This window comes from Polyodon spathula, chromosome 18 (assembly GCF_017654505.1).
Source record: "Polyodon spathula isolate WHYD16114869_AA chromosome 18, ASM1765450v1, whole genome shotgun sequence".
Taxonomy (NCBI): Eukaryota; Metazoa; Chordata; class Actinopteri; order Acipenseriformes; family Polyodontidae; genus Polyodon; species Polyodon spathula.
In genome coordinates this window covers 36,156,778-36,178,919 of record NC_054551.1, presented here as the reverse complement: position 1 = coordinate 36,178,919, position 22,142 = coordinate 36,156,778, and the positions used below count along the sequence as shown (strand labels likewise).

General features: G+C 46.0%; 1 protein-coding gene across 4 annotated transcripts in view; it reads left to right on the top strand.

Moving 5' to 3' along the window:
* The window catches only part of rgl1 (ral guanine nucleotide dissociation stimulator-like 1), a 59,256-nt gene that overhangs the window by 5,315 nt on the left and 31,799 nt on the right, over window positions 1–22,142 (top strand). For 2 of the 4 annotated variants that reach the window (XM_041277797.1, XM_041277796.1), the window contains exon 1: window positions 2,914–3,466. The exons of the other annotated variants lie outside the window; for them this stretch is intronic. In XM_041277797.1, coding sequence (XP_041133731.1) covers window positions 3,278–3,466 — 189 coding nt within the window. In that variant the 5' untranslated portion in view covers window positions 2,914–3,277. Of the gene's footprint in view, window positions 1–2,913; window positions 3,467–22,142 lie in introns of those variants that run through there. 4 annotated transcript variants of the gene reach the window in all.

The window sequence follows — 22,142 nt, the reverse complement described above, 5'->3', positions numbered from 1 at the left end:
CTTCCCTCCAGAGACGGGCCGACAATTTCTTTATTTCTTTATTATCCAGTTTAACTGGGACGTTACCAGCTAAGAGGGCCTGGAAAGTGTTATCAGCTGGACAGAGTAACCCTGAGTATAGAGTGGGCTATGCAACTGGTCTGCAGTGGTGGATCTTAATAAAATCATTAAAATAGGACATACCTGCCTGCATTTACACAATACATTGACGACAGTCCCATGCACTGGCAGGTGTTTGATTTTAACCTTGGTAGACAGAGCCCTGTTGTAATGATGAAAGTAACAAGCAGAGATGGCATTGAAATCGATTCACTGGACCCCAGTGGCTTCACCCATTTCCAGTAAAGTCCCAAGCTGTCCTTCTCTGCACATTAATTAGTGCAATAAGAAATCTCTTTTTTCTTGTGTCGCGTGGAACTGTCACGGTCTCCTAGATGGAGTCTAACGTGCAGTGTACAATCTCTGCGGGCTGAGCTAGCAGTGAAGTTCTCTGTCCTTCATTAGTGAATCTCCCAGCTGTGCTTTTAGATCAGGTAAAGACTGTGACCCCGATCCCTGCCTGTCTAAGATAGCTTCAGACAAGAGTAGCTCCACTGCCTGGATAGACTTTGACATCCTGCTCTGCAGTGTTACGGTAGTTACACAGTAATTACAAACAGGTCGTCATGGTCATGCACAACAAAATGCCTGGTCTGCATCTTTTTACAGAACTTTTTATAGGCAATAAAAGTAAGATATTAAACCCAATAATAGCTTGGCAGTGGAATGCCAGTCAGCAAAGCCCCTGGGTGCAGTGACTGTACCGAGAAGGACAACATTTTAATACAACTTCCAGATAGATGCTGGATGTATTGTAGGCTCCTGAGTGTTCGGTGGGTGGCTACCGATAGTCAAGTAGAGACTATTTCTCACGTGCTGTTTGCTTTGTCAGGATCAGGTCTGTCATACAAAGAGTGCAAGAGAAAATACGTTCTCAAATTGATTAGAGGTACCCACCCACCGAACACTTAAAAACATATTTTATAAGACATTCAATCTTGTTTGTGCACTGGGTGATGTAGTCAAGGTTTATAGCTGTCTTGGGACAGTTTAGCTTTACCTGGGAGTCACAAGGACTAGTCCTGTATTCACTGTCGCTGGTCAGGGTGTGGTTAGGGAGTCACTAGGACTAGTCCTGTATTCACTGTCGCTGGTCAGGGTGTGGTTAGGGAGTCACTAGGATTAGTCCTGTATTCACTGGTCACTGTCGCTGGTCAGGGCATGGCTAGGGAGTCACCAGTCCTGGCCACTTCCTGACCAGCCCATCTCCACTGCTGTGATTTTCTTGCTTTGGACAGACCTCTCAGATGGGTCAGTGATTTAGAGTGGATAGAAACACTGTGTAACCACAGATACATGAGTGAACCATGTAAAGCATGAGAATGTTATTAACTGTTCTTACCTCCTCACAGGAAGCCCAGGGCAATGCCAAGAGCCCAGGGAGGGTGGTGGGGGGACAGTCCAGAGGGTTACTTCCATTTTTCTGTTATATTTTTAGAGGTGTTTGTGATCAAAGAAATCCACTTGGCACTGGCATAGTCAACGATCCCTTCCTTCACTGCTGTCTGCGTTTCACAATGCCTGCGTGTGTGTGTGTGTATGAGTGAGTGTGCGGGCCTGTGTGTGTGTGTGTGTGTGTGACCCTGTATTTGTGTGTGTGTGTGTGTGTGTGAGTGAGTGAGTCAATGAGCTTGGTCAGCTACAATTGGATCCACATTTGTTCATTTCTCTAAAATTGCGTTTAAAATAGTTTTTGACCAATAAACCAGCTCGTATTTTGCGATCAGCAAATGATGGTCTCTGGGTAATTTCCAAGAACTTGATTAATAAACTGCAGTGCAAGGGCTTTTAGTGTTCAAGCTCCTTCACTTTGGAACTCACTTCCACATTTCTTCCGGAACGCTGAGTCTGTCAGTATTTTTAAATCTGAGCTCAAAACATATCTCTTTGATTTGGCTTTTTTCTAGTGAGCAGTTTGCTGCCCTGGGACGCTGTAGAAATGAAATGGGTATGGTTGGAACACTAAGATTGCAGAGTTGTCACAGTGTTTCTTTACTCTAACCTCCCCTGTTGCTGCCCTGGTTTTGTCTACACTGTGGTGTGTTCTGTCACTAGCGCCCCCAGTGGCCGACAGTGACTGGGGTGGTGTGTTTTGAAGTGGGGTCGTCAGGCTTGCTCTTTAGAGGACACGTCAGGAATGCAGAGAGAGGGTCTGTGTCAGCGCACTGGCTGTTCCAGACTAATCCTCAGTGAAAAACAGCATTTCACACACGACTGCGTCCCCAGAGCAGTTTATTCAGCCTCAGATTAACCAGGTCCAACACATGGCCCTCTGCTTCCACTCCTCCCCCGCTCGTAGACACGGGGCTCCAGGCAAGGGCCCCCTCGCTCACAGGGACCACTCTGGTGATTTAACTGTGATACATTTTTAAAAGGATGAATTGAACTGGGTGGTATTGTTATGATCTGAGGGGTCTGCTGATGGCTAAGTTGATATGAGACTTGAAACAAGCTGTGTGGCAGGGCAGCCCTCACCTCTGTTGGGGGAGGGGGGGGGGGGTGTTTGCGGTCTCACTGTGGTTACTTTTTAACTCGGGACCATAAAGTTCTAAAACTGACGACACAAAGTCTAAACCCTCATCTCCAACGTCACACTCTGGCACAGCCTATAATAAAAACATGTTGCTATTGTGATGTTAAGATTTCTGAGGAGTGATTGGCGTGACAAAGGGGGGACCCTCTCTCCTCCCACTCCCATCCACGCGCTTCAGGCCAGGTTTTCCAGCTCTCTCTCTCTCTCACGTCTCCAGCGCTGACATCGCTGCTGCACTCCTAGTCTATAGTGTAGCTGAGTGTGAACAGCAGGCTCTGCTCACACACACCAGGAAGAGAGAGAGAGAGAGACACACAGCACTGAGACACAGAGCTGTGCTGGAATCCCAGCAGGGCAAACTGGGAGCAGCACAAACTGGCATATACTGGGGGTGGAGCACTTTGAACAAGTACTGACTGGGAATAAAAAATCCAGAACCAGTAGAAATCGGGAGCTGATAACTCTGGCCAGCACAGACAAAGACACTTTCAACCAACAAAACTGTGTCGAGGAAGAGCAGCAGGACAGGAGGAGTACCAAACCATGCCAGCAGCCCTGCAAACCTGCAAATAAAGAACAGGAAACCACCGCAGTGCTGCTCTGTTTCTCTGTCTGGTGCAGTGGTACTGAGTTGCCAGCTCACTCATGATCTCACGCTGCCCTGTTGGGGCGCTGCCCCCCTGGAGCCCTACCGGAGGGCCCCCCTTTCTCTTCGACCGGCACTCCTCCATCATCAGAGACATCCAGCAGAGCCTGGAGCTGGAGCTGCTGGGGGAGCCCAACGTGGCCCTGCAGAGATATCAGGCCAAGCCCCCTGAGGACAGCGGCTCCTGGGTGCGTGAGTCTCAGCTCTGTATAGGGGAGAGAGGGGGGAGAGTAGCGAGGAGAGTGGGGACAGGATAGGGGAGAGAGGGGAGAGGATAGGAGAGAAGAGCGAGGAGAGGGGAGAGGGGAGAGGGGATGGGAGAGAGGATAGAGGGGAGAGGGGATGGGAGAGAGGAATGAGTGGAGGGGATGAGAGAGGCAGTGAGAGAGAAGGCGAGAAAGCACTGTGTTAGAAAAAAGGTTTAAGTAACTCAATGGTTTAGACCTGGGTGCAGTGTGGGAGGCGTGGGTTTGAGTAGCTCAGTGGTTAGAGAGAGCGCTGGGCTGCAGTGTGGAAGGCAATGGGTTTGAGCAGCTCAGTGGTTAGAGTGCTGGGCTGCAGTGTGGAAGGCAGTGGGTTTGAGTAGCTCTGTGGTTAGAGAGAGCACTGGGCTGCAGTGTGGAGGCAGTGGGTTTGAGTAGCTCTGTGGTTAGAGAGAGCACTGGGCTGCAGTGTGGAGGCAGTGGGTTTGAGTAGCTCTGTGGTTAGAGAGAGCACTGGGCTGCAGTGTGGAGGCAGTGGGTTTGAGTAGCTCTGTGGTTAGAGAGAGCGCTGGGCTGCAGTGTGGAAGGCAGTGGGTTTGAGTAGCTCTGTGGTTAGAGAGAGCACTGGGCTGCAGTGTGGAGGCAGTGGGTTTGAGTAGCTCTGTGGTTAGAGAGAGCACTGGGCTGCAGTGTGGAGGCAGTGGGTTTGAGTAGCTCTGTGGTTAGAGAGTGCTGGGCTGCAGTGTGGAAGGCAGTAGGTTTGAGTAGCTCTGTGGTGGGTTTGAGTAGAGTGGCGCTGGGCTGCAGTGTGGAAGGCAGTGGGTTTGAGTAGCTCTGTGGTTAGAGAGTGCTGGGCTGCAGTGTGGAGGCAGTGGGTTTGAGTAGCTCTGTGGTTAGAGAGAGCACTGGGCTGCAGTGTGGAGGCAGTGGGTTTGAGTAGCTCTGTGGTTAGAGAGAGCACTGGGCTGCAGTGTGGAGGCAGTGGGTTTGAGTAGCTCTGTGGTTAGAGTGCTGAGGCTGCAGTGTGGAAGGCAGTGGGTTTGAGTAGCTCTGTGGTTAGAGAGAGCACTGGGCTGCAGTGTGGAGGCAGTGGGTTTGAGTAGCTCTGTGGTTAGAGAGAGCACTGGGCTGCAGTGTGGAGGCAGTGGGTTTGAGTAGCTCTGTGGTTAGAGTGCTGAGGCTGCAGTGTGGAAGGCAGTGGGTTTGAGTAGCTCTGTGGTTAGAGAGAGTGCTGGGCTGTAGTATGGAGGCAGTGGGTTTGAGTAGCTCAGTGGTTAGAGTCCTGGGCTGCAGTGTGGGAGGCAGTGGGTTTGAGTAGCTCTGTGGTTAGAGTGAACCCTGGGCTGCAGTGTGGAAGGCAGTGGGTTTGAGTAGCTCTGTGGTTAGAGAGAGTGCTGGGCTGCAGTGTGGAGGCAGTGGGTTTGAGTAGCTCAGTGGTTAATATGGTGTGGCTGGTCTGAGTGTGGCGCAGCTGAGTTAGTCTGGTAGCTCTGTATGGTAGTCAGAATGTGGCATGTAGTGAGAGGCCTGTGGTTTTGAGTCAGCTCGTCCGCTTTCAGCATGGCCAATGCTCCCCTGCCTTAGCAGAGCTTTACCACAGACTTAGCACTGGCGCTAGCACGCTGGCAGGCTGTGGAGGCAGTGGGTTTGAGTAGCTCTGTGGTTAGAGTGCCCTGCTGCAATGTGGCAGCTCCGCTACTCAAACCCACTTTGCTTTTCTCTTGTATACAGTTTACACCATTTATTTTTCTAAAATGAAAAGCAGGTTAATGCTTTCCTTTTCTAGTGGTTTCCTGGTCTTTCAGCAATGCCTCCCTGCCTTACAGAGCTTTCACGACAGCACCTCGCAGCACTTTTAACTTTTTCAACAGGTATCAATACAGAAACAACAAGCACTGGGAAAAGAGTCTTCGCTTGCCTAAGGAGTGAGGAGGGTGAGCTCCGAACGAGCTGGCCTCCCTGCCCTGTAATGACACCTCAGTGTCCAGGACAGCCCTGGCCCTAACCCTGACCCTGACCCTGACCCTGACCCTGACCCTGACCCTGACCCTCCCTGCCCTGTAATCACACCTCAGTGTCCAGGACAGGCCTTATCAGCAGCAGTATGAGATACAGGTCAGTCAAATAGGATAGCTCTGAGGAACCCCACCACTTTCATGTAATACTGAATAACCTGACTGCTGGTACACTGTAAACTTCTTGAGTCACTGGCCTGTGCAGTCACACTACAGTCTGCCTTCCCACAGTAAAAGCACAACAAAGTAAAATAAAGAACTGTGGTAAATGTATGTATAACCATAGGAAAGTATGGTAAAACTACCATGTACCATTGTATGGGCTCGCTCTGTGGTGATCAGTGTGATTCACTGCAGCTCTGTGTTGTCACATTATTTCACCCCAGAGCCAAGCTGCCTCATTGTTCTATAAAGAAGTGATGGGAGTCAGGCTGGGCATCTGTGGAAGACCCTGCACTAGCATTCCCAGTTGTTTTTTTGTGGTCTTTTTGCAAAAGTGAGGAGTTTTTCTTTCCTTGCTGAAAGAAACTAATTGGTGCCAAGTTTTCTGCTGTTGCAAAATCTGCAAACCTGCCTTTTATAAAACTTCCTTGTGGTTTTATTTGTGCTGTGTGGTGCCAGGAGCGTGGGCTCACTGTGGGGATTATGTGTCTGTATATACTGGTGTATATGTATATGTGTGTATGTATGTGTCTGTATGTGTTTGTATCTGATGCTGATTGAGACTTGCGCTTGCAGTTTGTTGAACTTTGCCCGGGACACGTTGCTCTCAGAAGAAGCTTGTTTCACAATCACACACGGAGGTTTAATTGCTCTCAGACTTGGCTGTTGATGGGAGAGAGGCATAAAGGAATCTTTGAACTGAACCAGTCAATAGAACCGCTGTCGGAATTTTCCCATTGTTTTAAAAAAACGCAAACATTTCTGTGGAGAAAGATTGTCCTGCCGGAAACGAAAAAAAAAAATAGGAAACTACACAAAGCTGTCTTTGAATATCATTTGAGAACTCGTGTTGACAGATTGATGTTTTAGCAGAGAAGGTTCTGTGCTGGGAATGATTTAAACCAAGAGGTTGTCATCATCAGTCCTGCTGTGTGAAACCTTGCCTCTCCAAACACTTCCACTGACAACCGGGGACTTCTGGACTGGTTACTGTGTTCAGTGAGACAGCTACAAAAAAAACATAAAATAAGTAAAAATAAACCTTTTCAAGGTTGTTGAGCACTCCCCCTCCCTCACAGAGACATACAAGAGATTAAACTGCAAACAACAGCCAGGAGAGGCCAGGGAGCCATTGCATGAAAGTGTAGCATTTTGTTGGAAGTCAGCACTGCAGGACTGTGAACCTGCATTGAGGAGAGGGCTGCCCTGTCTACATCCTGAGCATGTTTCAAAGTTAATAAAATCCAGCAGAAAGGGGGGTGGCAGTGAAAATGGCACCAGAGCTATAACTCTTGATGGGTGTTTTAATCTGATTTGCAGAGTTCAGTTTACAGGGTGGAGTTAGGTGGTGAGTGTGTGTGTGTGTGTATGTGTGTGTGCGTGTGTGCGTCCGCGTCTGCGTCCGCGTGAGTGTGCATGCGTGTGTGTGTGAGTGTGTGTGTGAGTGTGCGTTCGTGTGTAGGTAGGCAGGTATCATTCATCCCGCCTGCACACTGAGAGCTCCAGTTAGTTCCACTGCAGTTTGATTAGAACCCGTAGATGAATAGGATTCCTTCTCTAGTGCAGTTTCACTGTAGTTTTTCAGATGCAGCGAATGAATTTAAAGTTCTACGCAGACTGTGCTTTATAACACTTACACTGCAATGCCTTTACTATAGTAACGTTTTCTAAGGGAAAGACCCCAGCTCACTCACTAGGCACAGCAGGGCAGTGAGCCCCACATGTGAGAAGCAACTGCTGTTTTCTGTGGAATAAAGCACAGCAGAGACACAGGGCGTCAGAGGAGCCACGAAACACGGCAGAGTCACAGGGCGTTAGAGGAGCCGTGAAACACGGCAGAGTCACATGGCGTTAGGGGAGCTGTGAAACACGGCAGAGTCACAGGGCGTTAGAGGAGCTGTGAAACACGGCAGAGTCACAGAGCGTTAGAGGAGCTGTGAAACACGGCAGAGTCACAGAGCGTTAGAGGAGCTGTGAAACACGGCAGAGTCACACAGCGTTAGAGGAGCTGTGAAACACGGCAGAGTCACAGAGCGTTAGAGGAGCTGTGAAACACGGCAGAGTCACAGAGCGTTAGAGGAGCTGTGAAACACGGCAGAGTCACAGAGCGTTAGAGGAGCTGTGAAACACGGCAGAGTCACAGAGCGTTAGAGGAGCTGTGAAACACAGTAGAGTCACAGGGCGTTAGAGGAGCTATGAAACACGGCAGAGTCACAGAGCGTTAGAGGAGCAGCAAAACACAGCAGGCGATTCCACTAGACACACATTTAGAAGATTTAAAAGACTGGTTTTGCTGAGTTAATCAAGGTTATAGTGATAATATATTTAAATATACAATAGTGCTTATTAGATTAGCTATGATACAAAAGCACTAGCTTTCAAGACCTCAAAAGCTTCAAGAAAGCTGGTGATTTTATTCCATAGTTAATCTAATAAGCAAAAACCTATGTTTTAATGATGTTTCCGTCTCATTAGTCACACTGCAGGCTAACCACCCCCTCCACTGAGCTGGAGTTGTTTTTCAAGCTGGTGGCTGACGTGGTAATGGCTGTTAATATGATTACAAGTATTTTGTTTGTGTTTTTTCTGGTAAGGTAGACAGCCCTGTTTCTGAACAAAATTAGGGCTATTCTCTGGTTGTGCAAGATGTTTCCATTTTTCTGGAACAAAAAACTCTTTATGCGGGTCATGTGTGGGAGCTTAACAGATGACCAGGGCCCAGTCACTGGGCAGTGGGCAGCCTGTGTGTGCCACCAGCCCTCCCCTGTCTTTGGGGGGACTATAGGGGACCACAGCAAGACCCCTGACAGCGACAGGAACAAGTGATAGTTCGTAAAGTGTAATAAAGCACAGTGAAAGCATGGTACAGCATAGGTGAGCATTGTAATGCAGACAGGTATGATAAAGCATATTACAAAACAAAGCAAAACATGGTAAATGCATAGTATAACCATGGGGAAACTTCTAAATGACAGTGCAAATGTATCCCTGATAGTGTGTGTCTGAGGCGGAGTTATAGCTTATTAACGCAAACGCATTGAATTTGTAACTACTGCACAGTGTACAGTAATGTCACAGGAAGCTTTAAAACAAGAATAGATCTGGTAGTAGAGAAAGTTAATGTGCAATAAGAAATGTTCTACAGGTCTCGGGGCAAAGACTACTTTCTTCAGACACAGACTGTACTGTAGATTATGGAGGTCAGGAGATCTGCTGAGGGGCAAGGGGGAGGCAGGGTGTAAGACTTGTTTACGAATGATCTGAGGTGCCCAGGCAGGGTGAATGCAAAACAAACTGGACTGTCATCAGAGCAGAGCACCTGTGTAAGTGCTTTAGCATTACTGGTTTTACTGGGATCCAATATTGACACCGGCGTAGAATCGTTCACAAAAGCGCTAACGAATTCTTAGTGGAGATTGTTGGGTTATTATTACAGAACGTTCCCTCGCAAGCAGACGTGTTCCAATAACAATGCAGACGGCAGCCAGTGATACAAAATATATGAAAACATTTCAAAAGGTCTGGTGGTTAGAGCTGAGGGACTGGGAGACAGTGTGGTGTAGTGGTTAGAGCTGAGGGACTGGGAGGCAGTGTGGTGTAGTGGTTAGAGCTGAGGGACTGGGAGGCAGTGTGGTGTAGTGGTTAGTGCTGAGGGACTGGGAGGCAGTGTGGTGTAGTGGTTAGAGCTGAGGGACTGGGAGGCAGTGTGGTGTAGTGGTTAGAGCTGAGGGACTGGGAGGCAGTGTGGTGTAGGTGTTAGAGCTGAGGTGGGAGGGAGGCAGTGTGGTGTAGTGGTTAGTGCTGGAGGGAGCTGAGGGACTGGGAGGCAGTGTGGTGTAGTGGTTAGAGCTGAGGGACTGGGAGGCAGTGTGGTGTAGTGGTTAGAGCTGAGGGACTGGGAGGCAGTGTGGTGTAGTGGTTAGAGCTGAGGGACTGGGAGGCAGTGTGGTGTAGTGGATTAGAGCTGAGGGACTGGGAGGCAGTGTGGTGTAGTGGTTAGTGCTGAGGGACTGGGAGGCAGTGTGGTGTAGTGGTTAGTGCTGAGGGACTGGGAGGCAGTGTGGTGTAGTGGTTAGTGCTGAGGGACTGGGAGGCAGTGTGGTGTAGTGGTTAGTGCTGAGGGACTGGGAGGCAGTGTGGTGTAGTGGTTAGTGCTGAGGGACTGGGAGGCAGTGTGGTCTAGTGGTTGCAGTGTGGCAGTGTGGTGTAGTGGTTAGTGCTGAGGGACTGGGAGGCAGTGTGGTGTAGTGGTTAGTGCTGAGGGACTGGGAGGCAGTGTGATGTAGTGGTTAGTGCTGAGAGACTGGGAGGCAGTGTGGTGTAGTGGTTAGTGCTGAGGGACTGGGAGGCAGTGTGGTGTAGTGGTTAGTGCTGAGAGACTGGGAGGCAGTGTGGTGTAGTGGTTAGTGCTGAGGGACTGGGAGGCAGTGTGGTGTAGTGGTTAGTGCTGAGGGACTGGGAGGCAGTGTGGTGTAGTGGTTAGTGCTGAGGGACTGGGAGGCAGTGTGGTGTAGTGGTTAGAGCTGAGGGACTGGGAGGCAGTGTGGTGTAGTGGTTAGAGCTGAGGGACTGGGAGGCAGTGTGGTGTAGTGGTTAGAGCTGAGTGACTGGGAGGCAGTGTGGTGTAGTGGTTAGAGCTGAGGGACTGGGAGGCAGTGTGGTGTAGTGGTTAGAGCTGAGGGACTGGGAGGCAGTGTGGTGTAGTGGTTAGTGCTGAGGGACTGGGAGGCAGTGTGGTGTGTGTGGTTAGAGCTGAGGGACTGGGAGGCAGTGTGGTGTAGTGGTTAGAGCTGAGGGACTGGGAGGCAGTGTGGTGTAGTGGTTAGAGCTGAGGGACTGGGAGGCAGTGTGGTGTAGTGGTTAGAGCTGAGGGGACTGGGAGGCAGTGTGGTGTAGTGGTTAGAGCTGAGGGACTGGGAGGCAGTGTGGTGTATGGTTTAGTTGGTTAAGCTGATGGACTGAGGCAGTGTGGAGAAGTTAACACATGTAGACCACACATGCACACACACACACTCTCACACACACACACACACACACACACACACAATCAAACAGCAATGTAAACCTATTTGCTTTTCAGTTTTGTATCATTTACATGGAATTTTCTCTTTAAAAAAAGCAGGAGTTAAAATCAAAAGGGGGCTCTAACAGCAATTCAGCGTTCCAGGCTTGTGTTTGTTCAAGGTGCAGACCTTCCTCGCTCACATTCTCTCTCTTTCTCATTAGTGTGCTGCATGTGTTCAAGTTTACACTCTGAACTGACCCCCTCCAGGAAGGTGCGGAAAGAGGGGGATGCTGGTTAATCATGAGGACAGTCAGCTGCTGAGCTCTCCGGGGACAGAGGGGGAGGGAGGGAGGTCAAACTTCATCTTTAGTAATAAAGCTAAATATACCGGTATTTACTGCTGCTGCAGTACTGCATTCATTCAAGGAAATGATTCCAATCATACCTACATGGAAGTTTAATCATTTCTAATCCGCTGCAGTGTGGCTGCTTCAGCAGCACTGTGTGTCTCCTGCAGTAAAAGGCACAGTGCAGTTTGTAATAAATCAGCTTGTCTGCAGCCCCCCTCTCTCTGGGAGAGCAGGGGCAGGATCTCAGTTTCACTGCTTGTGTGAAGAGTTGAAGTCCTGGCTCATGTATCTGTCTCTAGAGCTGATTTTAAGACCATGTTCCTTCTCATAAGGCGTTACATGGTCTTGCTCATTATATCTCACTGAATTAGTATCTGCATGTATCCCTGGCCGTGCACTGTGCTCACAGGAGGTCAGTTGGAAGGGTTAAAATGCGCTATGTAAGTGCAGTGGTGTTGCTGCTGGTGCTACCCGCCTGTATCACCAGGCTGATAACAAGGTCTCTTCAAACTGTTGGTTTAGTCTGGTCTAGTTCAGGGTCACAATGAAGAAATCCCACTTTTACTGTGTGGGGGGGTGGAGAGGGGAGACTACAGATTAGTAGGTTAGGGCTCTGTTTGGATTCTGGAAACAAATGACCCCCTTCCGCCCCCCTGAGTTGAATCCGTGGTTCAAGAGCCATCCGTGTGAATGCTGTCATATCAGCCTCTCACTCAGGACCCCTTCTTGCAAGTGAAAGAGTCCCAGACCCCACGCTCTGCAATCCTGCTTACTTAAACTATAGGCAGGCAGGCAGAGACAGGCAGGCAGAGACAGGCAGGCAGGCAGGCAGGCAGACAGACAGAGACGCAACAGTCATAGGCAGGGCATGCAGGGAGGCAGGAGAGGCAGGCAAGCAGCAGGAGAGGCCAGGCAGGCAGGATGAGGCGTCAGGCAGGCCGGCAGGCAGAGAGTGCAGGCTAGGTCCGGCAGGCAGAGTCTCAGGCAGAGACGCAGGCAGAGACAGGCAGGGAGAGACAGGCAGGCAGGCAGAGACAGGCAGGGAGAGACAGACAGGCAGGGAGAGAGGCAGGCAGGCAGGTAGAGACAGGCAGGCAGGGAGAGAGACAGGCAGGCAGGGAGAGACAGGCAGGCAGGCAGAGACAGGCAGGCAGAGACAGGCAGGCAGGTAGAGACAGACAGGCAGGGAGAGAGGCAGACAGGCAGACAGGCAGAGAGGCAGGCAGGCAGGGAGAGACAGGCAGGCAGGCAGAGACAGGCAGGCAGGCAGAGGCAGGCAGGCAGACAGCTGCAGGGAGAGAGGCAGGCAGCAGGGAGAGACAGCAGGCAGGCAGAGACAGGCAGGCAGAGACAGGCAGGCAGGGAGAGAGGCAAGCAGGTAGAGACAGACAGGCAGGGAGAGAGGCAGGCAGGCAGGGAGAGACAGGCAGACAAGCAGAGACAGGCAGGCAGGGAGAGGCTTTAATCCCCAAAAAAAACAATACTCTAGATTTTGGACCCCACCTCCTCTTCTGGCTCCTGTTATTAAAACAAAAAAACTCCTAATCTTACTGTCTCTGACTGCACTGTCTGGGATTACAATGCAGTCATTCTCACTCATTAGGAGATATACTGGATTATTCATGCTGGATAGAGCACTGAGACACAGTATCTGGTTTATAAACCTTATTAAAAAAAACTACATCTGTAGAGGGAAGAGGAGGGAAGTAAAGAATCAGCCAGGGTAAGGGTTAAGGTTGGGTTTGGTTGGGTTTAGGGGTAAGGCTGGCTGCTGTTTCTCGCTGGGAGCTGGTTGAGATCTGAACGAGGTTTTGTCAGCATTATGCTTTGTGTTTATTTGAAATAATGCAGTACAATCTTTCTCCTATTAATGTTTGTTTAACTGATCTGCAATTTGTTAATGGTGCAGTGCCTGGATCTCTGTTGAAAATAAGTGCTTTGAAAAGTTACAACAGGTAAATCAGTCCGGTAACTTCTGAGGTCCACAGGAGTTTTGAGAGTTCTGCAAGAGCCATGAGATCACTTTGTTTATTTTGAATGTAGCTCGGGGGGGGGGTACAGTTTAATATTTAAATTGGAGCGTTCAGGATGCACACTGTTACATTGCATTGAGAGGATGCTCTCTCATCCCTCAGGACCCTTCGTTGGGTTACAGGAGGTGAAACCAGGAGCCTCCGAGGACATTCACAGTCTTGTGACACAATGCCTGCGCAAGAAATTGAAATGCACCGCAAAGCTGGGGAGTGCTGTCATTCTTATTTATGTTGTGCTGGTAGAATAGACTGTGAAAGGTGAAGGACTGGCCCTGGCAGGCACTCTGAGCGAGTGAGTACAGCTCAACCCTGACTCGAACACCCTCTCTGTCACTAACTGGGATCCTGCTTGTTTTTAGACCATTTCTCTACCAATACCACATGAGCACTTGTCCAAACCAGACCCAGAGAGACCTGTGTGCAGTTTAGAACTGGTAATGTCCCCCTCCCTACCCTGGGAATGCTGCCTGCTGAGATAGTGACGCACCTCAGCTGTGCTGTGACATCACCGCCCCCCCTCTGTCTCTCTGGAGACTGACCAGCCTTGCGGTGCTGCAAGGGGTCGTGGCCTTTCCCATCCTGCACTCTCGACAACGAGAGGAGCTTCCCAGAGCCGTAGAGATGCTGGGAATGAGGCTGGCTGTGCACCTCAGTCTCCAGGGAGACTCCAGACTCACCGAACGTGACGTCACGGCAATGAGCAGACCCTGAGAACCATCTGCACTCCAGATGTGAAGCAGTATCCTGCCATCTCTCCAGTCACTCTTCAGAAACAAGCCATTCAAGAGCGAGGACAGGCTAAAATGAGAGGACTCGGCAAAACCAAGCAAATAACAAGGACAGCTAAAACACAGCTGAAATAGCACAGAACTTGAGCAACAGCCAGAGAGTCCTTAGATTTGTCAAGCTCTGCTGTAAACTGCAAGCAAAGTCCCTTTCTAGACATTGTAATTGCAGCTCACCATTGTCGAGCCCTGCTGGAGCTGTGGCTGTGGCTGCAGGGCTACGACCTCTCTGCAGTCCAGGTGCTTGTTTAATAACTGTGTGCTTCTGCGGCAACACTACACAAGTACCTCGACAGTGCATACAACATTGGCACCCATGTATATACTGTAGCAGCTAATACTCTGAGAGACGGCTTTATCAACAGGCTTCTTAAAGATTTGTTTTTAGCAGTGTTTCTTGGCAATGCAATAGAAGGACGCCTTCGTGCAATGCCAGTCTTTACAAGGTGGGAACTGAAGAAGCATTTGGAGATCTGGGCAAGCCGTTCAGCTGCAGAGGAAGCCATGGCAGGGGTAAGAGTGCTGTCAGTGGAGGAAGTGCCCTGGGGGTTACTCTGGGAAGCATGGAGACAGAGCTCTTCCTTTCCCACACGCAGACATCATGCAAACAGCACTATTACTGTGGTTTCCCGCCGTGTCTTCCACACACAGCCCTGGTGGAATGAGCTAAACAGTGCAGCAGATGCGCTGCTGATTGTATGATGGGGATAGACTCTGCTGCAGACACCTCCTTTTCCATTCTGCATGGTAAATTAACATGAGAGTGGCAGTTAGATAAAGGATCAGTCAGCAGCAGAATAGTTATTATTATGGTCGAATATTCAGTAAATCTGGTATATTGATCACAGAACTCTGTCAAGTCTGGTTTTAAACGATTCAAGTTATTCTTCTTCGGCAACATGATTAGACAGCCCATTCCATACCCTCGCCACTCTGTTTGTGAAGAAGAGTCTCCCTCCCTCCATCTCCTAAGTCTATCCGTGTGTCCTCTGGTCCAGGTTTCTGTGCTGTGTGTAAAGTATTGGTTAGATTTCAATCCTTGCTTGTTCGCTCGTGCTAGAGAGCCTTTGTGGTGTGGGTTTATCCAAACTGTACTGGCTTGTGATATGATTGGAGGATTTGGAATCCCAGTGACTGTGAATGGTAATGAAAGTACATGTGTCATTTAATGACATCACAAAGCTGTGACATCACCCCTTGTAGTAACCAGCCCAGAGAGGCATTGTGATGTCACTGGTTTCATATCATAATGGGAATATTCCTTTGTTATTATTGGTAGGATTGCCAGGGTTATGGTTAGAGTTATTATTGGTAGGATTGTCAAATAAAGTCAAATTATTTAATCTTCTTTAGAATTGCACTCACATTTGTATATTTTGAATTGTAATTCGTAACTTTTTATGGGGGAGATTTTACTTTTTAAAATATTGTTTTATTATTATTATTATTACTGATCACTGACAACAAGCATGAGCTGCTTTCAGAAGTTTAAGAAGAAAAGGAAAAGGAAAGTCCTGACCTTGAGAGCAGGCCAGCCAGAGAGGCAGCAGGTAAGAGTGGGGTGTGGGCTGGGAGAGAGACACCAGCACCCCCTCCTTCAAGAGCAGGCCAGCCAGAGAGGCGTCAGGTAAGAGTGGGGTGTGGGCTGGTCTCCTTGCTAATGGAGGGCATACCTGACTGTGCGGGTCCAGGCCAGGGTTCGAGTCTGCAGTGTGTGCCAGTGTGCTTTCACTGGGCTGTACTGGTCACTGTGCATCGATGAGTGGTGCTTTCACTGGTCTGTACTGATCACTGTGCATTGATGAGTTGTGATGCTTTCACACACACACACTTATTGACACTGAAAAACCCAAACTCCACATCACTGTCTGTGCTAAAACACCGACACTGACAAACCCAAACTCCACATCACTGTCTGTGCTGAAACACTGACAAACCCAAACTGCACATCACTGTCTGTGCTGAAACACTGACAAACCCAAACTGCACATCACTGTCTGTGCTGAAACACTGACAGACCCAAACTGCACATCACTGTCTGTGCTGAAACACTGACACTGACAAACCCAAACTGTACATCAGTTAAAGGTACTAGGAGCTCTTAAAATAAACAAATCTCTTGGGCCGGATGAAATCCTCCCAATAGTACTCAAAGAAATGAAAGAAGTTATTTACAAACCGCTAACCAAGATCATGCAACAGTCTCTTGACACAGGGGTTGTACCAACAGACTGGAAAATTGCAATCGTAATACCGATCCACAAAAAGGGAAACAAAACTGAACCAGGTATCTACAGACCAGTAAGCCTGACTTATATTATATGCAAACCTATGGAAACTATAATAAGATCCAAAATGGAAAATTACCTATATGATAACAGTGTCCTGGGAGACAGTCAACATGGTTTTAGGAAAGGGCGATCGTGTCTAACTAACCTGCTTGATTTTTTTGAGGATGCAATATTGATAATGGATAATTGCAAAGCATGACATGGTTTATTTAGATTTCCAGAAAGCTTTTGACAAAGTCCTCATAAAAGATAAATTCTCAAACTGAACGCAGTAGGGATTCAAGGAAACACATGTACATGGATTAGGGAGTGGTTAACATGTAGAAAACAGAAAGTATTGATTTGAAGAGAAACCTCAGAATGGAATGTGGTAACCAGTGGAGTACCACAGGGATCAGTATTAGGTCCTCTGCTATTCCTAATCTACATTAATGATTTAGATTCTGGTATAGTAAGCAAACTTGTTAAATTTGCAGACGACACAAAAATAGGAGGAGAGGCAAACACTGTTGCAGCAGCAAAGGTCATTCAAAATGATCTAGACAAGATTCAGAACTGGACAGACACATGGCAAATGACATTTAACAGAGAAAAGTGTAAGGTACTGCACGCAGGAAATAAACATGTACATTATAAATATCATATGGGAGATACTGAAATTGGAGAAGGAATCTATGAAAAAGACCTAGGAGTTTTTGTTGACTCAGAAATGTCTTCATCTAGACAATGTGGGGAAGCTATAAAAAAGGCCAACAAGATGCTCGGATATACTGTGAAAAGTGTTGAATTTAAATCAAGGGAAGTAATGTTCAAATTGTACAATGCATTAGTAAGACCTCATCTTTAATATTGTGTTCAGTTCTGGTCACCTCTCTATAAAAAATATATTGCTGCTCTAGAAGGAGTGCAAAGAAGAGTGACCAGAATTATTCTGGGTTTAAAAGGCATGTCATATGCAGACAGGCTAAAATAATTGAATCTGTTCAGTCTTGAACAAAGAAGACTACACGGCAACCTAATTCAAGCATTCAAAATTCTAAAAGGTATTGACAGTGTCGACCCAAGGGACTTTTTCGACCTGAAAAAAGAAACAAGGACCAGGGGTCACAAATGGAGATTAGACAAAGGGGCATTCAGAACAGAAAATAGGAGGCACTTTTTTACACAGAGAATCGTGAGGGTCTGGAATCAACTCCCCTGTAATGTTCTTGAAGCTGACGCTCTGGGATCCTTCAAGAAGCTGCTTGATGAGATTCTGGGATCAATAAGCTACTAACAACCAAACGAGCAAGATGGGCCAAATGGCCTCCTCTCGTTTGTAAACTTTCTTATGTTCCTATGTTCTTATCACTGTTTGTGCTGAAACACTGACAAACCCAAACTGCACATCACTGTCTGTGCTGAAACACTGACACTGACAAACCCAAACTGCACATCACTGTCTGTGCTGAAACACTGACAAACCCAAACTGCACATCACTGTCTGTGCTGAAACACTGACACTGACAAACCCAAACTGCACATCACTGTGCTGAAACACTGACAAACCCAAACTGCACATCACTGTCTGTGCTGAAACACAGACACTGACAAAGCCAAACTGCACATCACTGTCTGTGCTGAAACACTGACAAACCAAACTGCACATCACTGTCTGTGCTGAAACACTGACAAACCCAAACTGCACATCACTGTCTGTGCTGAAACACTGACAACCCAAAACTGCACATCACTGTCTGTGCTGAACACTGACAAACCCAAACTGCACATCACTGTCTGTTCTCTGCGAACACCTGAAAACCATACCCAAACCCTGCCATCCACTGTCCTGTGCTGAAAAACAACTGAACACTCTGACAAACCCAAACTGCACATCACTGTCTGTGCTGAAACACTGACAAACCCAAACTGCACATCACTGTCTGTGCTGAAACACTGACAAACCCAAACTGCACATCACTGTCTGTGCTGAAACACTGACAAACCCAAACTGCACATCACTGTCTGTGCTGAAACACTGACAAACCCAAACTGCACATCACTGTCTGTGCTGAAACACTGACAAACACTGACAAACCCAAACTGCACATCACTGTCTGTGCTGAAACACTGACACTGACAAACCCAAACTGCACATCACTGTCTGTGCTGATCAACACTGACAAACCCAAACTGCACATCACTGTCTGTGCTGAAACACTGACAAACCCAAACTGCACATCACTGTCTGTGCTGAAACACTGACAAACCCAAACTGCACATCACTGTCTGTGCTGAAACACTGACAAACCCAAACTGCACATCACTGTCTGTGCTGAAACACTGACAAACCCAAACTGCACATCACTGTCTGTGCTGAAACACTGACAAACCCAAACTGCACATCACTGTCTGTGCTGAAACACTGACAAACCCAAACTGCACATCACTGTCTGTGCTGAAACACTGACAAACCCAAACTGCACATCACTGTCTGTGCTGAAACACTGACAAACCCAAACTGCACATCACTGTCTGTGCTGAAACACTGACAAACCCAAACTGCACATCACTGTCTGTGCTGAAACACTGACAAACCCAAACTGCACATCACTGTCTGTGCTGAAACACTGACAAACCCAAACTGCACATCACTGTCTGTGCTGAAACACTGACAAACCCAAACTGCACATCACTGTCTGTGCTGAAACACTGACAAACCCAAACTGCACATCACTGTCTGTGCTGAAACACTGACAAACCCAAACTGCACATCACTGTCTGTGCTGAAACACTGACAAACCCAAACTGCACATCACTGTCTGTGCTGAAACACTGACAAACCCAAACTGCACATCACTGTCTGTGCTGAAACACTGACAAACCCAAACTGCACATCACTGTCTGTGCTGAAACACTGACAAACCCAAACTGCACATCACTGTCTGTGCTGAAACACTGACAAACCCAAACTGCACATCACTGTCTGTGCTGAAACACTGACAAACCCAAACTGCACATCACTGTCTGTGCTGAAACACTGACAAACCCAAACTGCACATCACTGTCTGTGCTGAAACACTGACAAACCCAAACTGCACATCACTGTCTGTGCTGAAACACTGACAAACCCAAACTGCACATCACTGTCTGTGCTGAAACACTGACAAACCCAAACTGCACATCACTGTCTGTGCTGAAACACTGACACTGACAAACCCAAACTGCACATCACTGTCTGTGCTGAAACACTGACAAACCCAAACTGCACATCACTGTCTGTGCTGAAACACTGACAAACCCAAACTGCACATCACTGTCTGTGCTGAAACACTGACAAACCCAAACTGCACATCACTGTCTGTGCTGAAACACTGACAAACCCAAACTGCACATCACTGTCTGTGCTGAAACACTGACAAACCCAAACTGCACATCACTGTCTGTGCTGAAACACTGACAAACCCAAACTGCACATCACTGTCTGTGCTGAAACACTGACAAACCCAAACTGCACATCACTGTCTGTGCTGAAACACTGACAAACCCAAACTGCACATCACTGTCTGTGCTGAAACAAGACACTGACAAACCCAAACTGCACATCACTGTCTGTGCTGAAACACTGACAAACCCAAACTGCACATCACTGTCTGTGCTGAAACACTGACAAACCCAAACTGCACATCACTGTCTGTGCTGAAACACTGACAAACCCAAACTGCACATCACTGTCTGTGCTGAAACACTGACAAACCCAAACTGCACATCACTGTCTGTGCTGAAACACTGGCCTCTATTTTAATGATCTGCACAGCAGCCCTGTGTTTTAATTGCATGAATCCCATACTGTGCTCACACGGTGCTGCTCCGTTGTGCCTGTTCTTGACATCACACATGACGTCAGGGTTAAGAGTTCTCTGTCGCCGGTATTTACACCGGTTTCTGATTTCAAATGATTAAAACACTGAAGGGCGCGCATATACCGTAAAACAAAGCATGGTGCAAAATACAATAAAAGCAAATCTCACCCAGACTATATACATGCGTACTACTACTAATAATAATACATTTAATACAATGAAAACCAAATCTCACACAGACTATATACATGCGTACTACTAATAATAATAATACATTTAATACAATGAAAACCAAATCTCACCCAGACTATATACATGCGTACTACTACTAATAATAATACATTTAATACAATGAAAACCAAATCTCACACAGACTATATACATGCGTACTACTAATAATAATAATACATTTAATACAATGAAAACCAAATCTCACACAGACTATATACATGCGTACTACTAATAATAATAATGCATTTAATACAATGAAAACCAAATCTCACACAGACTATATACATGCGTACTACTACTAATAATAATACATTTAATACAATGAAAACCAAATCTCACACAGACTATATACATGCGTACTACTAATAATAATAATACATTTAATACAATGAAAACCAAATCTCACACAGACTATATACATGCGTACTACTAATAATAATAATACATTTAATACAATGAAAACCAAATCTCACACAGACTATATACATGCGTACTACTACTAATAATAATGCATTTAATACAATGAAAACCAAATCTCACACAGACTATATACATGCGTACTACTAATAATAATAATGCATTTAATACAATGAAAACCAAATCTCACACAGACTATATACATGCGTACTACTACTAATAATAATACATTTAATACAATGAAAACCAAATCTCACACAGACTATATACATGCGTACTACTAATAATAATAATACATTTAATACAATGAAAACCAAATCTCACACAGACTATATACATGCGTACTACTAATAATAATAATACATTTAATACAATGAAAACCAAATCTCACACAGACTATATACATGCGTACTACTAATAATAATAATGCATTTAATACAATGAAAACCAAATCTCACACAGACTATATACATGCGTACTACTAATAATAATAATACATTTAATACAATGAAAACCAAATCTCACACAGACTATATACATGCGTACTACTAATAATAATAATACATTTAATACAATGAAAACCAAATCTCACACAGACTATATACATGCGTACTACTACTAATAATAATACATTTAATACAATGAAAACCAAATCTCACACAGACTATATACATGCGTACTACTACTAATAATAATACATTTAATACAATGAAAACCAAATCTCACACAGACTATATACATGCGTACTACTACTAATAATAATACATTTAATACAATGAAAACCAAATCTCACACAGACTATATACATGCGTACTACTACTAATAATAATACATTTAATACAATGAAAACCAAATCTCACACAGACTATATACATGCGTACTACTAATAATAATAATACATTTAATACAATGAAAACCAAATCTCACCCAGACTATATACATGCGTACTACTAATAATAATAATACATTTAATACAATGAAAACCAAATCTCACACAGACTATATACATGCGTACTACTAATAATAATAATACATTTAATACAATGAAAACCAAATCTCACACAGACTATATACATGCGTACTACTACTAATAATAATACATTTAATACAATGAAAACCAAATCTCACACAGACTATATACATGCGTACTACTAATAATAATAATACATTTAATACAATGAAAACCAAATCTCACACAGACTATATACATGCGTACTACTAATAATAATAATACATTTAATACAATGAAAACCAAATCTCACACAGACTATATACATGCGTACTACTACTAATAATAATGCATTTAATACAATGAAAACCAAATCTCACCCAGACTATATACATGCGTACTACTACTAATAATAATACATTTAATACAATGAAAACCAAATCTCACACAGACTATATACATGCGTACTACTAATAATAATAATACATTTAATACAATGAAAACCAAATCTCACACAGACTATATACATGCGTACTACTAATAATAATAATACATTTAATACAATGAAAACCAAATCTCAC